The sequence below is a fragment of the Terrapene carolina genome, unplaced genomic scaffold (assembly GCF_002925995.2).
Source record: "Terrapene carolina triunguis isolate 2854851 unplaced genomic scaffold, T_m_triunguis-2.0 Scaffold58, whole genome shotgun sequence".
NCBI lineage: Eukaryota > Metazoa > Chordata > Testudines > Emydidae > Terrapene > Terrapene triunguis.
In genome coordinates this window covers 81,054,505-81,069,985 of record NW_020664409.1, presented here as the reverse complement: position 1 = coordinate 81,069,985, position 15,481 = coordinate 81,054,505, and the positions used below count along the sequence as shown (strand labels likewise).

Sequence of the window (15,481 nt, the reverse complement as noted above, 5' to 3'; positions counted from 1 at the left end):
TTGTCTCTTGTCTTAGAGAAGATCTTTGGGGCATGGATTGTCTTTTTTGTATTGTGCACCTAGCTGAATGTGGTCTTGGTTCATAACTGGGGCTCATGGGCATTACTGCAATTAATAAATGGTGCCTGATGAAGCCAAGGGGGCATAGGATTCACATGAAGCTCATCAAGGGAAGAGGCAGATTTATTCAAAACCTTGATGGAAGTAATCTGTCATTTTAAATCTGATGCAATAGAACATGAGGAGCCAGTAGAAGCATTCAAAGAAGAAAGTGACCTAATCCGTTCAACTGGCCCAGATGTGCCGGATCCAGGCAATGTTCAGCTCAGTTGGCTCTCCGCAAGTGGCGACATGTCCCTGCTGCTCCTAGGCGGAGGTGCGGCTAGGTGTACTGCCTCTGCCTGCAGTCACCGCCCCCACAGCTCCTGTTGGCCATGGTTCCTAGCCAATAGGAGCGGCGAAGCCAGTGGGGGCAGTGCGCAGAGCTACCTGGCCGCATCTCCGCATAGGAGCAGCAGGGACATGTCGCCGCTAGCGGGGAACCACGTGGAGCCAGGTAGGGAGCCTGCTGGCCCCACACCAATCGGACTATAAACCAGACTTTCAATGAAGATCTGAAATGCCAGTTTCTAGAGCTTTCCGGTTGGCAAAGTGCCAGATACAGCTTTTACTGTACATTGCTCAGGACTGTGAACCTCCCCGCCTCCAAGGGACAGTTAAACCCACCTAGCCCCCATTGTAGCCAGCCCTAGGTTGACAGGATAATTCTCCTGTTGGCCTAGCTACTGCCTCAGCTATGCTGATGGGCACATCCCTCCTTTTGGTGCAGGTAGTGCCCACACTGAGGCGCCGCTGCAGCAATTTAGGTGTAGACGAGCCATAAGCCACATGATGGCCGGCATCTGCAAGAGCCAAGAGGCTGGAGCCTTCCTCTCTCTGCTGGGCAGTTGTCACTAGTGCAAGAGACTGTGGCCTGGGGCTGACTGAAACCTGCAGGCAGGGAGATGCGGCAGGGGCTGCGTTGCTCGGGGGGCCCCAGGCCGTCAGCGGGGCTCCCTCCTGTGGGCCGGGGCACATTTTAGGAGGCTCCCGCCAGAATGAGCCGTGCCCTCCCCGGGGCCAGCGGTGAGCAAGAGGGCACCGAGGCGGGGGCGCAAGCCGCAAGCCCCGCCCCCTCCTCGGCAAGCAGTGGGGGGTGGAGCTCGGGCTGCTGCTCCTCTCCCCGCCGCCGGTTCCCCTCCCCGTCCGGGGCCCGTGGAGAGCAAATCCATGCGCTCGGCCATCCACTGCGCAGCTGCACTGAGCCCCGCCGGAGCGCGCGAGAAGGAGGCCGGGGCCGGCGGCGTCTCATGGATCCCCGAGCCGACGGATGAGGCGAGGGCCGCTAGCTGTCCCCGAGGCAGGCAGCTCCGCTGGGCTCAGGTCTGAGGGGGCGCCTGGCCCCTCCCGCGGCGGCGGCGGCGGCGGCTCTAGCGCGGGGCTCGGCGGCTACAGCTCCTCCCCCCGCGGCGGTGTTATGGCCCCTTGTTGGAGCACAAAAGGGTCCCCAGGCTGGCGGCCGGCGCAGCTCCTGTTCCTCGTCTTCTCCTGTTGCGGTAGGTACCCGTGTCTGAGGGGCCCCGCCGCCCCCTGGGCAGGGGGGCCCGCCTGCGGAGGAGGGTTGGCGGATGAAGGCTGCTTTGTCTCCTTTCTCCTGTGTGAGGGGCGGGCATCGCAGCCCCACGGCTAGGGAGAGGTTCCCTACCCCCGCCCCGGTTTAATTACCCCAACCCTCTCTCCCCGGGCCTGATCTCGGTTTAACCCCCTCCCCCAGGCCCTCTCTTCAGATCTCTTTTGCCTTATCTCCCTGTTGTTGTTTCAGTCTGTGGTGGTGGACTCTTCCCCAGGGGCTCCCTTAAACTCAGCCTGGACTTGGCCCAGATACCTCCTTCCCCCATGCGCATCTGCAAACTCCAGAGCCGGTGTGTGACTGTAAAAATCACTGAATTAATAAATCCCTGCAAGGTGCTCCAGCCTGGCCAGTTTGAGACAGATGAGGCCTGGTCATCACTGGATGTGGTCCCCGGACTATGTTGGATGATAAAATGATAATGCTCATATTATGTGATGAGTTCCTGACCCATCCTCACACAGAGAAAGGCCTTGAAGCAATTCCAGAGATCTGTGTTTTTGTTTTGACGTTTTGTTTTGTTTTGTATTTTGTTCAGCCTTTGTAATGATACTGTGTTTATTATATTAACATAAACACCCATATTTATTTCCTAAACCTCAGCCTAGTGTAAAGAAATACTTATAATTTCTATCTCTTACAGAATTTCTCCCCCCAAAATGACAGGTTTCAGAGTAGCAGCCGTGTTAGTCTGTATCCGCAAAAAGAACAGGAGTACTTGTGGCACCTTGGAGACTAACAAATTTATTTGGGCTGTAGCCCACGAAAGCTTATGCTTAAATAAATTTGTTAGTCTCTAAGGTGCCACGGGTACTCCTGTTCTCCTCCCAAAGTATTTCAGAGTGACTTACAGACAATAGGCCAAATCCAGCAGTTGTTACTCAGATTTTACTGTGGAAAATGCCTGTTGGCTTCTTTGGGAGTTCTGCCTGATGACAAAATTTCATTACTGGGTTCTGGTGTTATTTGTTTTCATTAGGTCTCACAGTGTGTTAAAGTGTTTTCCTAAGGTATAGGATGTCTTATGCTGTGAAGAGCTTACAAACTGCAGTGCTGATTCAGCAAGCTACTTAGGCCCTTGCCAAACCTTAAGTATGTGGTTAAGTATATTGTTGAATTTGAGGCTTCAGGGTTTGTTGTGCTAATTAACAGAACAGGTGTAAGGCCCTGATCCTGCAAACACTTAGGGTATATCTACATTGCAGCTGGGAACAAGTCTTCTGGCTGCATTGAAAGACTCATGCTAGCTTTGCTGGAGGTAGCGCACAGAAAATAGCAATGTGGATGTTGAAGCTCTGGCAGATACTCAGGCTAGCTACATGAGCTCGGACTAAGCGGGTTGGGAGGGCTTGAGAGTCTGAGCCACAATGTCCATTTTTAGCTTGCATGGGGGAGCAGAGCTAGTGCAATGCTGTGTACCCAGGCTGGGAGGCATAACAGCTGCAGTGTAGACACAACCTTACAGGTTCCTGCTCCTGAGATTTTTGCACCAGTGTAGCTGCACTAACGTAGTTACGTTGCTGACAGCACTGTAACCCCCCAAGGTAGATGCAGTGCACTACTGCAAGTTGGAAATGGGTAAATTGAATGGGTGCAAGCCCCATTTTACTTTGGAGCAGCACATCTATCCTGGAGGTCTGTGTTGATGTAGCTACTGCTATATTAACTGCAACTGCAGTGGTGCACAAATCTATAATACGAACAAGCCCTTACATGTGTCTAAATTTACACATGTGAGTAATCCTATTGAAATCATATATGAGAGTACTTGTGTGTAGAATGAGGCCTGATCTTGTATCACATTCATCCATTAGATTTTCTTCTCCCTTGCTGAAATTCTTAAGTTCTTCAGCATTTTTTTTCAGTACAGTGCCCTTAGTTTCAACTATCATGCCATCAAAAGGACAGGAATACACAGCTATTTTGGCATCTTTGACAGAAGTAACATCTCCTTCAGTTTCTTCTTTTAAAAACCATACCATGCAGGACTGAAGAGGCAGAGATACCAGAGCCCAAAATTTTGCATACTCTGATGCTGTCAACATTGAAATGACCAGAATTAGGAAGAATAGATAGACAGGGATAAGGAGTATAACTTGTAAGTAAATTGGTCAAGGTTTGGAGTATGCACCAATATGGCATCAGCACAAATGAAATAAAGCCACAGTTGGAAGAAAACTGATCCGTAGTACAGCAGGAAGTGGTAGGGAAATCTTGGCCCAAGACACTGGGAATGCTATAGAATGTACTATGTGATCTTTAATTTCCATGCAAAGCAGACAGGACTTCATTTTTTTAGGAAACTGTGTGTATGCCCATCTATGCAGTTTGCATGGCACTCAGCCACTATGAGATAATTTTTTTTTAATTGCTCTGAGGCTTTTTGACTAAACCAAACAAAAAGGAAATCATGTTTAGAATAGTGATTCCTGATGTCATTTACAGTATTATAAAATCATATGCATACTTTGTAATAAGATATCTAACATATCTATATATTTGCACACAAAAAATCTTCCTTGATCACATCCTGCAGCTTTAGTCAGGTTTTGACAAGGTTTTTACCAAGGACCTACTAGTTAAAGATAAGAGGAGAACTGAGTCTGGGGACTCCACAAATGATTTCCCTGGGCAATGCCTTGCTGAGCAGTTCAACCTCCTCTGTTATGTCTATTGCCAAGAAGAAAAAGGGTGTTGAGACTTCTACCAGGGTGCTGTCTCTAATCTTTCTTGAAGGACTCATCTTTTATATCAGTCAATGTCCAACAGATGTCTGACTTATTTGCTGACCAGGAAAATAAATTGCTGTAGGAAAAAATATTAGTGTTCTGAGACTTGAGGTATTTGGTCCTGGACCAGTACCAGTCCAGGTTTTAGAGATATACAAGAGTGATTTGATTTACAATAACCTTATTGTAAATCAGTTAGTTTTTCTTTTTTAGTTCAGCTTGCAGAATTGCCATGAAAACGTACCCTTCCGGGTACAAATTTTACTCTCCTACCAGTCTATAATGATGAGAGAGGGAGGGATAATAATTTATTCATCCATTTAAAAACAATTGCTTGACTCAGGCAAGTGGGTGAGAAGAACTTTGCTAGGCTAGTTTAGTTAATTTCTTAAAGAAATGATAATTCTTGTAGGTTGATTTGAGAGCCAAAACAAGATATCTCCCAACAAGATAGTTTAGCTTAACAAATTGCTGTACACTAAATTCAGATTCTTCAGTTACTTTTTAGTAATATTACTTTTACAATTTACTGGACAAGCATATTTTGATAAGCAGTCATTGTTTGTTGGAATTACTTTTAACACAACTATTAAAACCAGCATTTTAGAATGGTTTTGTATTCCTTGAAAATAAAAATAATAAATTTAATGGTGTATCAGCCTAGTTGAATCAGATAGTATAAACCCATAAATATACTTTAGTGCCTGTTATGACAAAGGGTCCCAGAATTTGTCTGAATAAAATCTTTCACCATCTTCTGTGCAAGGGGGCATAAATCTAACTTGCTCTTCACAATTGTGCTTTAGGTGCCCTTTGGGATCACGGCCAGGTTAGGTATACTTACAATAGACCCTTGCCTGTGGCTCCAACTGAAGGGTCATACTATGAAACCTAAATCCTAGCTTTCATTTAAAAAGTTTGTAGACCTCATGGTTGCAAAATGCTCAAAAATATGACCTGTATGTAACTGATGCAGTGATGTCTACAGACTCGGAGAACCTCCAGTAAATGGAAGAGCAGCAGCCACTAGACAGAGCAACGTTCTCAAACATGGCCACTGTGGCTGCATGCAGCCATCAGGGGCTTTTCATGTGGCCACGACAGCCTCCTGGGTGGTGATGGTGGGAGGCAAAGCATCAGCCCTTTGCACTCCTCCTTGTTGCTCCTGGATGCGCCGCCCTGCACCCCTCTGGAGAGAGGCGAGAGACAATGCTGCAGGAGCAAGATAAGTTCTTGACCCACATTTGGGGGGGGAGGGGGGAGGAGGTTTGGGCAGCAGGCTCCAGCGGCAGGACTTCAGGAACCTGGCTGTGCGGCCCCGGGCTCCGACCGTGGGGCAGCATGTACTGCCCCCCTCTGGCTATGGCCAAGTATCCCTGGCTTCCACCTGTGGGGCTTCAGCCTCTGGCCCCTGCTTCCAGCTGCGGGGCAGCAGGAGCTGGCTCCCAGTTCCAGTCCCGGGCTCCCTCCACGCAGTGGCAGGCACTGGCCACAGGCGCCGACCCCAGTCCCAGCCACGCGTGAGATGGATTAGCTACCCTGATGGGAGAATCCCTCCTGTAGGCATAGGTAATGTCTATGCTGAAACGCTACAGTTGTGCCGCTGTAGCATTTTAAGTGTAGACAAGCCCTTAGTGCTGCCATAGGGAGCCTCAGGCTCAAATGAATTCTTTTGAGAAACTGAAGCTTGTAGTAAATAATTGAAGTTTTCCATAATGAGGGTTATAATAAATGCATACAAATTATCCTTTATATAACAAAACTCAGTGTCATCAAACAATAGTTCTAACTACCTTTCCCCCCTTAGGTAGAGTTAAAGGAAGTTGTCTTCAAAGGCACAATGACCTCAGAGGCTTAATTCACAAGATGTGGCGGTACTATGAACACCAAGGATGGGTGGTCTGCTTCCCATACAAATCAGCACATTTAGTTTTCCACTTATACTTCTTTGTGTATGTGCTGCAGGGGTTTAGGGAAGAAACTACTGTAGCATGCTTGCCTTCTTAAAGTAAATGAAAATATCTTTAACAGGATATATACAACTATCATCTCAAATTGTTTCCAACAGAACAGTTATTTACCACTAGCTTGGAAACATAACATTTAAAATCTCTTATATTGACATGGTAAAGTAAGGCAGGCTAAAGCTGAATGTCTGCAAGGGGTGTTTCGGAGCATATCAGTTGGGAAAAGGAAATGTAAAATCATCATTTCACATCTTTGAATTGCAGCGCTGTGCAGCTGGATGCCACATCCTGGGGCTGAATTATATGGTGGGTTTAATTAGTGAAGGCGTCTCTGTTGTGGAGACCACATCTTTTCCATTTCCCTATCATGCTTCATGTCAGAAGGTACTGAAAAAGCAACTGATTCCATGGCCAAGGTTTAATTAATAGCCCTGGGCAGAACAGTTCACAAAGCCTGCAAAAGCTGTGGTGACAGAGGATCCTAAGTCGGGAAGGACCTTCACAAGAAGGCACAGTCATGCCTTCTATGTTGCGGAGGGAGAGGAAAGGGAGTAAGTTCTCTTTAATAGGGAAGAGAAGGAACAATATGGCCCAGACTCTGCTTGGTTTTCTTTTCTGTTTTTAATCTTTTTAATTTTTTAAATGGGTGGAGAGAGAAGAAAGTAAGGGATCCACTTCTGTTTTCACCGGGGGCAGTTGCGGGGGAGGGAATGAGGATCAAGTCAGCATTTGAGTTACTGCTCCTTTAAGAGTAGGAAGGGAAAGTAAGGAACAGAAGCACTTGGTTCAGAAGAAGGATGCTAAGCAACTTGTGCATACCCAAGTGCAATTATGCTTAGTCCTCAGGCAATGAGGTGTCATGGAAATTTTGAATCCCTGTTCTTTGCTGTTCGCCCTGATTGAGTGAATGAGCAAGCTGTGACTTGTGAATAGTCAGGTGATCCAATCCCCAGACTATTACTGGGCATGCTGGAGCTGCTCAGGGGCTCCTATTTGCTTGCTGAGACATGAGTGCAGAAAAAATGTTAGGGGATCAGGCCCTTTCTAGCTGTCTTACCCATTGAGTGTATCCCCTCCCCCGGGGACCCAGCTAATTAGGCCTGAATGTGCTGCTGCCTTGGCTGAAGTTTGTGTCCCTTAGCTGTTACCTGATTGCTGTAGTATGTATACTGCCTAACTCCAGGCCCAGCCTCTTCTTTCCCCTGCTGTCACTCCTATGTGTGCTCTCCCTCTCACAGTTATAATTAAAAGCATGAGTTGGGTAGCTTGATTACATAGGTGAGGACCAATGGAATAGGTTTGCTGGTAACCCTCTGTTGTTGTTGAACTCTTTGTCCCTTGCCTTAGGAACCTAAAAAGCTGGTGGTTCTGGAACTTGGCAGCTAACAATGTGGAACTTGGGGACTCAACTAAATCAGCTATAAAATGCAATAGCATTTGAGAACCACGAACAGCCTTAGTGAATACAGAGGAAGTAAAATTATTAGTTTTGGGTCCTGCTTGGTTCCAGACTCTAGTCTAAATCTACACAAAGACTATTCCTTGACAACTTCTTATGGTATTGCGGAACACTGTCTAGACAAAAATGTAAATAAAATGTGCAGAATGGTTGGCAATAAACTACTACACATACCTAAAATTTGAAACAAACTTCAACAGTTCCAAAGTCTTGTGTGCATTATTTAAATTGTGATCTTTTCAAACAATAATTTTCTCAAGGATTATAATTTGGTCTGAGAAGAAAGTGGAGGGAGCACCATCCAGCCCTGCTCTGCTTCTAGCACTGCTCTGGCCCCAGCTGCAGGCCCCGCCCCCAGCCTCAGCCTCTGGTCGTGGCTCTGTTCTGGGCCCTGCCCTCAGTCTCAGCCCCTGGCACTGGCTCCATTCCCAGCCCCAGCCTCTGCCCCCTTACCCCTGTCCATGCCCTCACCCTCCCTGAGCAGCAGCCCTGCTCCCAGCCCTGGCTTGGTGGGGTGGGGGGGATGCGGACAGGGGTAAGGGAGGGCGCAACCCTGAAAAGTCTGGGGACCATTGGTGTAGATAAATATAACAAAATTACTTGCGGGTATGCACATATGAAGGAATTTATATACTTAAATGGAACACCAGCAAGTAGCACTTCCTTAAAAAGGTCTGATGGTGAAATCTTGGAAATTTAGGGACATGTTTTAGAAATGCTTGAGGTTAACAACATTTATTTGAGCATGGTGATCAGTCTTTTGCAGTTTCAAATTACTATTGTTTTGGCCCTGTTTTTCTACATTTTTGGTCATATCTGGAAATCTGCTGTTAATAACCTGTTTAAAATGTATACTGTAATTATAGAATTTTAAGCAATCCATTCTTTTGTGCAAGGTAATGCAATTTAAAGAGTTAAATAGAAATTAGAGGATCCAGTCAATCTACTTGAAATTAGTTCATCAGGAGCTCCACTGTAAGAGTGGTGGTGTTTTTATGGTGACATTCCATAGAGAGGCGTTATGAACAAATTGTGAATTTTGCTAGCAAAGAGGCTCTTAATTTGAGTAGAACTTGTTTTTATTACACTTGTTCTTTCTGTAAAACTTAGTGTATTGAAGCCTAACTCAATAATTTTCACCCTCCCAGGTGCATTCCTTCAACTGCAAATCTTCACCCATTTTTGTTTTTTGTTTTTCCTCATCTGAGCAGAAAGGAAATTTTCTGAGCTTGATTTCATCTTCTGTGACAGCATAGAGTACTAACGACTACACTAGCTTATTTTATGGCATCTGTCAGGCTTTTAAATAATTATATAAAATGCTACATTTTGGAACAGCAGTATTCCTTGTCTGCTAGGATTAATGTTTTTGTGAAGAACAAGCTGAGAACTTCCATGTTATCACAAAATATTTTGTGAATTGGGAGCCCAATCCAATGTCCATTAAAGTCAATGGAAAGACTCCCATTGACTTAATTGGGCATTGGATGCTAAACTGGACCTGATTCAAACTCCTAGTTGTCAATTGAAATTGATAGGGATAATATCTGGGTTGGGTATTTCTAATATGCACATCACTTTGGTATGCAAATGCCAGTATATAATCTGTTTTGCTTAAAATTAATTACCAGCAATAGTTAATAGGGGTGGATCTTTCAACAACACTCAGCCTTGGCCTAGCTCTGCCTCGTTGTAGTCAATGAAAGTTTTTTACTGTTGATATCAGTCAGAGTAAAGTTAAATCAACACTCATGGCTTTTGAAAAAATCTCACTCCTGAGGTCTAGCAAAATCAGTGTGTCTGAAGCACTTTCATCATAAGTGAAGAAACTAATTTTAGATATTATGTATACACGTAATTTATATGCTTTTAATTATTTGATCATCAATTCAGAATGAGGTTTTTTTTAAAAAAAAAAAAACCCCACCTTGGTTTGTGGACTTCAGTTGGTTAATTAAAGTTTTGATCACTTCCCCAATGTAGATCTTAAAAAAAGAATTTGCCATATTGTATTGCAAACAACACATAGTGTTGTAGGTCATTCATCTTTCTAGTTGAGGATGAAAGGTTTGGCCCTACTGAACAGCTCTAAATGATTGTTTCTTAGGAGAAAAAGCCAACAAAAGCAAATGTTTATACTATGGTTTTATTTTTATCTGGCAGGATGTTTAACAATTACCATTTGGGGACTGAGCCATATGAAATCTTCAAGAATGAACATGCAGGTTGCATGAGGGTTCAGCTTGGCTGCAGCTGCCCCAATACGCATGGTGATAACCTGTATATATGGATTCAGTCATTTGATAGTGGACACACATTCATTCTCAATATATCTAGTCCAACATATCAGAGGATCAATTTTTTTTAAAGCTGAACCAGATAGCAATTTGTGTATTTTATTTGCAAAGCATAAATGTCATAAAAATATAGTACTACTATAGCCATCTCTGTGGCAAATACTTGAGTGTGAATAGGGCCTGCCCTTTACATTTAAAAACATATGTATCTACTTAGTTTTATTCAGTTGCATTTAAATACTGTAAGTAAGGGTGGAAGAATTTTTTTTAAATGGAAAATTAGGTAACATGAAATGTTTTGAACTCCCTCTTAATACTTCTCAGAACTATAGATCTCATAGTGCTGTCATCCTCTTCTTTAATAGCAACCACAGCAGGAAATTAGTGCTTTTAAACTATGGCTTATTACTATTGATTGTAAGCAAAGTTGCCAATAAGGAATTGTGCATTGATGAAAATAGATTACATCTCTTGCAAGTGTAACAGTATTTTTCATGCAAATTTAAAACAAACATACCCTAAAGAATACAACTCCTTCTCAATATATATTTTTAGTTATGTTCACTGGATTTAAAATTTTAGAACTTGTAACATCAATTACTTTGATTCAGATGCTGTCTGAATATTGAGAGTTTTGCAACAAATGACCTTGTTTGTTTTGTTTTTTTTGTTTTGTTTTTTGCTACCTTTTGTATTTTTGGGATTTCTTGTGAAAGAACTTTATTCATAAACCAATGATTTTAGGTGCTGAGCTTCTTCAAAATGATTTTACACTGAAAGAACAGTCAACCTAATTAGCTTCAAAATTCACTGTGTTTCACAAATATAATCTGCTAATAAAAATACTCCCAAATGTTGGGGATTTGTATGTAACATGCGGTTTTGTATAGTAACTCTAGACTTCTGTATTTTCTAAGTTCTGAGTGTGTCAGTTCAGGGCAACTATACCTGTATTTCCCCTCAGTGGTCCAGAAGGGTCACCCACTCCCAGGCTTCCAGCTTCCTAGCTGTTGCCTTTCTTGGTTGGAGACACGAGTGTCTCCCCCTTCTGACTGGAACATTTCCAGGCTATACAGTTCCCCTCCTTCACTGTGTATTTCCCAGTAAAGACATTCTCCTTAAACAGACCTGCTTACTTTCTCTTCAGAGACTGATAAAAGTATTGCTACTAATAATAGGGATGTCAAGCGATTTAGAAAAATTAATTGTGTGATTAATCACGCTGTTAAACAGTAATAGAATACCATTTAATTATTTTTGATGTTTTCTACATCTTCAAATATATTGATTTCAGTTACAACACAAAATACAAAGTGTACAGTGCTCACTTTATATTTTTTATTACAAATATTTGCACTGTAAAAAAACCCCAAAGAAATAGTATTTTTCAATTAATCTAATACAAGTACTATAGTGCAATCTCTTTATCATGAAAGTTGAACTTACAAATGTAGAATTATGTAAAAAAAACAAACAAAAAAACCCCTGCATTCAAAAGCAAAACAATGCAAAACTTTAGAGCCTACAAGTCCACTCAGTCCTACTTCTTGTTCAGCCAGTCGCTCAGACAAACAAGTGTGTTTACATTTGCAGGAGATAATGCTGCCCGCTTCTTGTTTACGTCACCTGAAAGTGAGAACAGACGTTCGCACAGAACTTCTGTAGCTGGCATTACAAGGTATTTACGTGCCAGATATGCTAAACATTCGTATGCCCCTTCATGCTTCGGCCACCATTACAGAGGACATGCTTCCATGCTGACAACGCTCATTAAAAAAATAATGCATTAATTAAATGTGTGACTAATTCCTTAGGGGAGAATTGTCTGTCTCCTGCTCTGTTTTACCTGCATTCTGCTATATATCTCATGTTATTGCAGTCTCAGATGATGACCCAGCATATGTTGTTCGTTTTAAAAACACTTTCACTGCAGATTTGACAAAACGCAAAGAAGATATCAGTGTGAGATTTCTAAGGATAGCTACAGCACTCGATCCAAGGTTTAAGAATCTGAAGTGCCTTCCAAAATCTGAGAGAGAAGAGGTGTGAAGCATGCTTTCAGAAGTCTTAAAAGAGCAACACTCTGATGTGGAAAGTACAGACCCGAAACTGCCAAAAAAGAAAATCAATCTTCTGTTGGTGGCATCTAACTCAGATGATGAAAATTAACATGCGTCAGTCCGCGCTGCTTTGGATCGTTACTGAGCAGAACCCATCATCAGCATGGACATGTGTCCTCTGGAATGGTGGTTGAAGCATGAAGGGACATATGAATCTTTAGCGAATTTGGCACATAAATATCTTGCGACGCCAGCTACAACAGAGCCATGCGAATGCCTGTTCTCACTTTCAGGTGACATTGTAAACAAGAAGCGGGCAGCATTATCTCCTGCAAATGTAAACACACTTGTTTGTCTGAGCGACTGGCTGAACAAGAAGTAGGACTGAGTGGACTTGTAGGCTCTAAAGTTTTGCATTGTTTTGCTTTTGAATGCAGGGTTTTTTTTGTTTTTTTTTACATAATTCTACATTTGTAAGTTCAACTTTCATGATAAAGAGATTGCACTACAGTACTTGTATTAGATTAATTGAAAAATACTATTTCTTTGGGTTTTTTTTACAGTGCAAATACTTGTAATAAAAAATATAAAGTGAGCACTGTACACTTTGTATTCTGTGTTGTAATTGAAATCAATATATTTGAAAATGTAGAAAAATATCCAAAATATGTAATAAATTTCAATTGGTATTCTATTTAATAGTGCGATTAAAACTGAGATTAATCACAATTAATTTTTTGAGTTAATTGCGTGACTTAATTGTGATTAATCGACAGCCCTAAATATAAATTACCGCACAGTTTTCCAAGCAAGGTAAAAAACATTACAGAGAAAACCTACTAAAAGAATAAAAGAACCTACATGCATGCTAATAAGCTTACCAGAGTTCATCCCAGCTCTAACATGGATTCTAGCAGGATAAATCCTTCAAATCTCCCTCCCCTCCCCCCAACCTAGGGGAGTCCTTGTGGTTTACAAGTTTCACAGCTTCAGCTCTGATCAAGCACACGGTCTTATGAGGCTTCAGTAGCAAGTCATTTCAATCCTTCCTGTAAGGATTGGGGTCTCTGGGGACCATGGGTCTATCCAATTGCTGGATCAGGAAGAAGGCCCTGAGGCAGCCTAAACTTAAGCTTTTTATCCCAAAATCTTTTCTTTGCTGATCTCTTGAGAATCTAGTTTGAACTAGTTATGAATATCTCTACAGGGAGATTTCAAAGGCTAATAATGGAGGAAGTTCATTAGCATTCCTCCTCCCTACTATAGAAGGTACATCCAATGCTATGCCAGCACATACACAGTTGCATTTTTAATATGTTACCAATAGGTTACTCGTGGGGGAATTCTGTGCCACTGCACAATTAGTGCAGAAGTTCATGATTTTTTGCACAGAATTTTCTTCCCCCGCTCCCAGAAATGGGCTGCAAAGCTTCTGGCTGCCACCAGGGAGCATTGGACCCGGCAGAGCCCAGCTCGCAAATAGACATTGCTAGGAGGAGGGGGAGGGAGTGGGAGTTGGAGGGTTCCTGGCAGCTGCAGTTCACCTCCTTCCTTCTGGGCATGTGTGGGCATACAGCAGGGGTTCTGAAACTTCATTGCTCCGTTACTGCCTCCTGACCAAAAAAGAAAAATTGGTCCCCTCTCCTGGGGTAGTGTAGTAAAGCCTGAGCCTGCGTGGGCGGTGGGGCCAAAACTCAAGGGCTTAAGCCCAAGGTGGGGGCCCTATAACCTCAGTCCTGCACCCAGGGCTGAAGCCCTTGGGCCCCAGCAAATCTAACACAGCCCTGGCGAACCCTTTAAAACAGGGTTGCAACTCACTTTGGTGTCCTGACCTACAGTTTGAGAACCGCTGGCATACAGGAAACTCCGTACAAGCCCAGGACTTAGCATCAAGCTGTTTCTCCCACTGAATCCCTGGGGTCCATGAGGGAGAGGGTGCGAGTGTCTGGGCTGGGCTCCGCTGCTGGGCTCTGGTGGGGAGGGAGTGAGACTGTCTGGGCTGGGAGGGGCACAGCTGGGCTCTGGGGAAAAGGGTGTGTGGACCCCCTGCTGGGCTCTGGGGGGAGGGGGCAGAGAAACGGGAACTGATTTGTCGTAGGGGTTTCCTTAACTCTCTACTCCTGGAGGAAATTTTTTGTGTCTGTTGTTACAGACATAATTGCTGATAGGTATTTTGAAATAAATTAACAAAATAATTGAAACTAGTGTATTGTATAGTGTTATTTTGGCAAATAAAATATGCAGAATTTTGCAGAATTGTAAAATATTGTGCACATAATTTTTTGGTGCAGAATTCCCCCAGGAGTAATAGGTATTTAATTCTAATTCAGTAAGTTCAATAAAGTTTAAATTACACCTATCTTAATTACCTAAAATTTGTGCAGGATTTTACAGGATAGTGTCAGTTGGTCACACAAGTATCTAAGAAATACACAAATATTAATGAAATCTCTCACCACTCCAGTAAAGTAGTATTTCCATTTTACAGATAGGGAAACTGAGGTATGGAGAAATTAAGTGGCTTCTCCAAAGTCACACAGGAATGTGGAACCAGGAATAGAGCAGATCTCCTAATTCCCAATCTGTGTGTGCATACTGTGAGAGAACTTGACAGGGAGTCAAGTTCTTGCTGAGCTCATGCAAGATATGCATGTGGTGTCTGACAAACATCCTGAAGAATGGCGTATCTATAAAATGTGTGGGGAAGTGGAGGAATGGTGGTGTGGGGAAAGACAATATTCTAAAACATCTAAATAGTCCCCCTGGGAATAAAACTTTTTTTCATGGGAACTGAACACGTAGTTATCCAGAGGGAAAGCAAAAAGGTAGAAATTCTCCTGTGTTTCAAATCACCCCCCTTTTAACTTTATATCATATGTAAGAAGTAGCTCTTCAATTCCTCCCCCCCCCCTCAAATTCCCAGTCAGCTACCCTGCCTCTACTCCTTCTTACCGGGAATGGCAGTCATTTGAAGACAGAGGCCATTGTTTTCTTAAAAATAAGCACCTTCTGCAAGTTGCTTGATGTGAGCCCATTGTTGAGAACTGCTGCTACTACTGAAAGCTGTCTATTCGAATAAATCCTTATCTGATGGGAACAGAGATGGCTTGGAGGGTCTTGCTGAAATTCTGACATCATCCAGTCGTCTACTGATTGTGAAACATTAGCAGCTTCTTCTTTTTACATGCACCTTTTATACATACCTTCCTCCTATGTCAGCTGGTAGAAGCAGTACCTCAGAGTTGCATAGTTTTCCTAACGATAGCTCTTTGCGTCCTCTCACTTGAACTTCCATTGATC

The 15,481-nt window shown here is 43.2% G+C and overlaps 1 protein-coding gene across 2 annotated transcripts in view; it reads left to right on the top strand.

Annotated features, from left to right (window-relative positions):
- Positions 1-1,300: 1,300 nt before the first annotated feature.
- LRP12 (LDL receptor related protein 12) overlaps positions 1,301-15,481 on the top strand; it is a 94,404-nt gene continuing 80,223 nt past the window's right edge. Inside the window, exon 1 of one of the 2 annotated variants that reach the window (XM_024194502.3) lies at positions 1,301-1,595. In XM_024194502.3, the coding sequence (XP_024050270.2) occupies positions 1,370-1,595 (226 nt within the window). In that variant the 5' untranslated portion in view covers positions 1,301-1,369. The remainder of the gene's footprint in view (positions 1,596-15,481) is intronic. The other variant, XM_024194503.3, reaches the window with a different exon arrangement.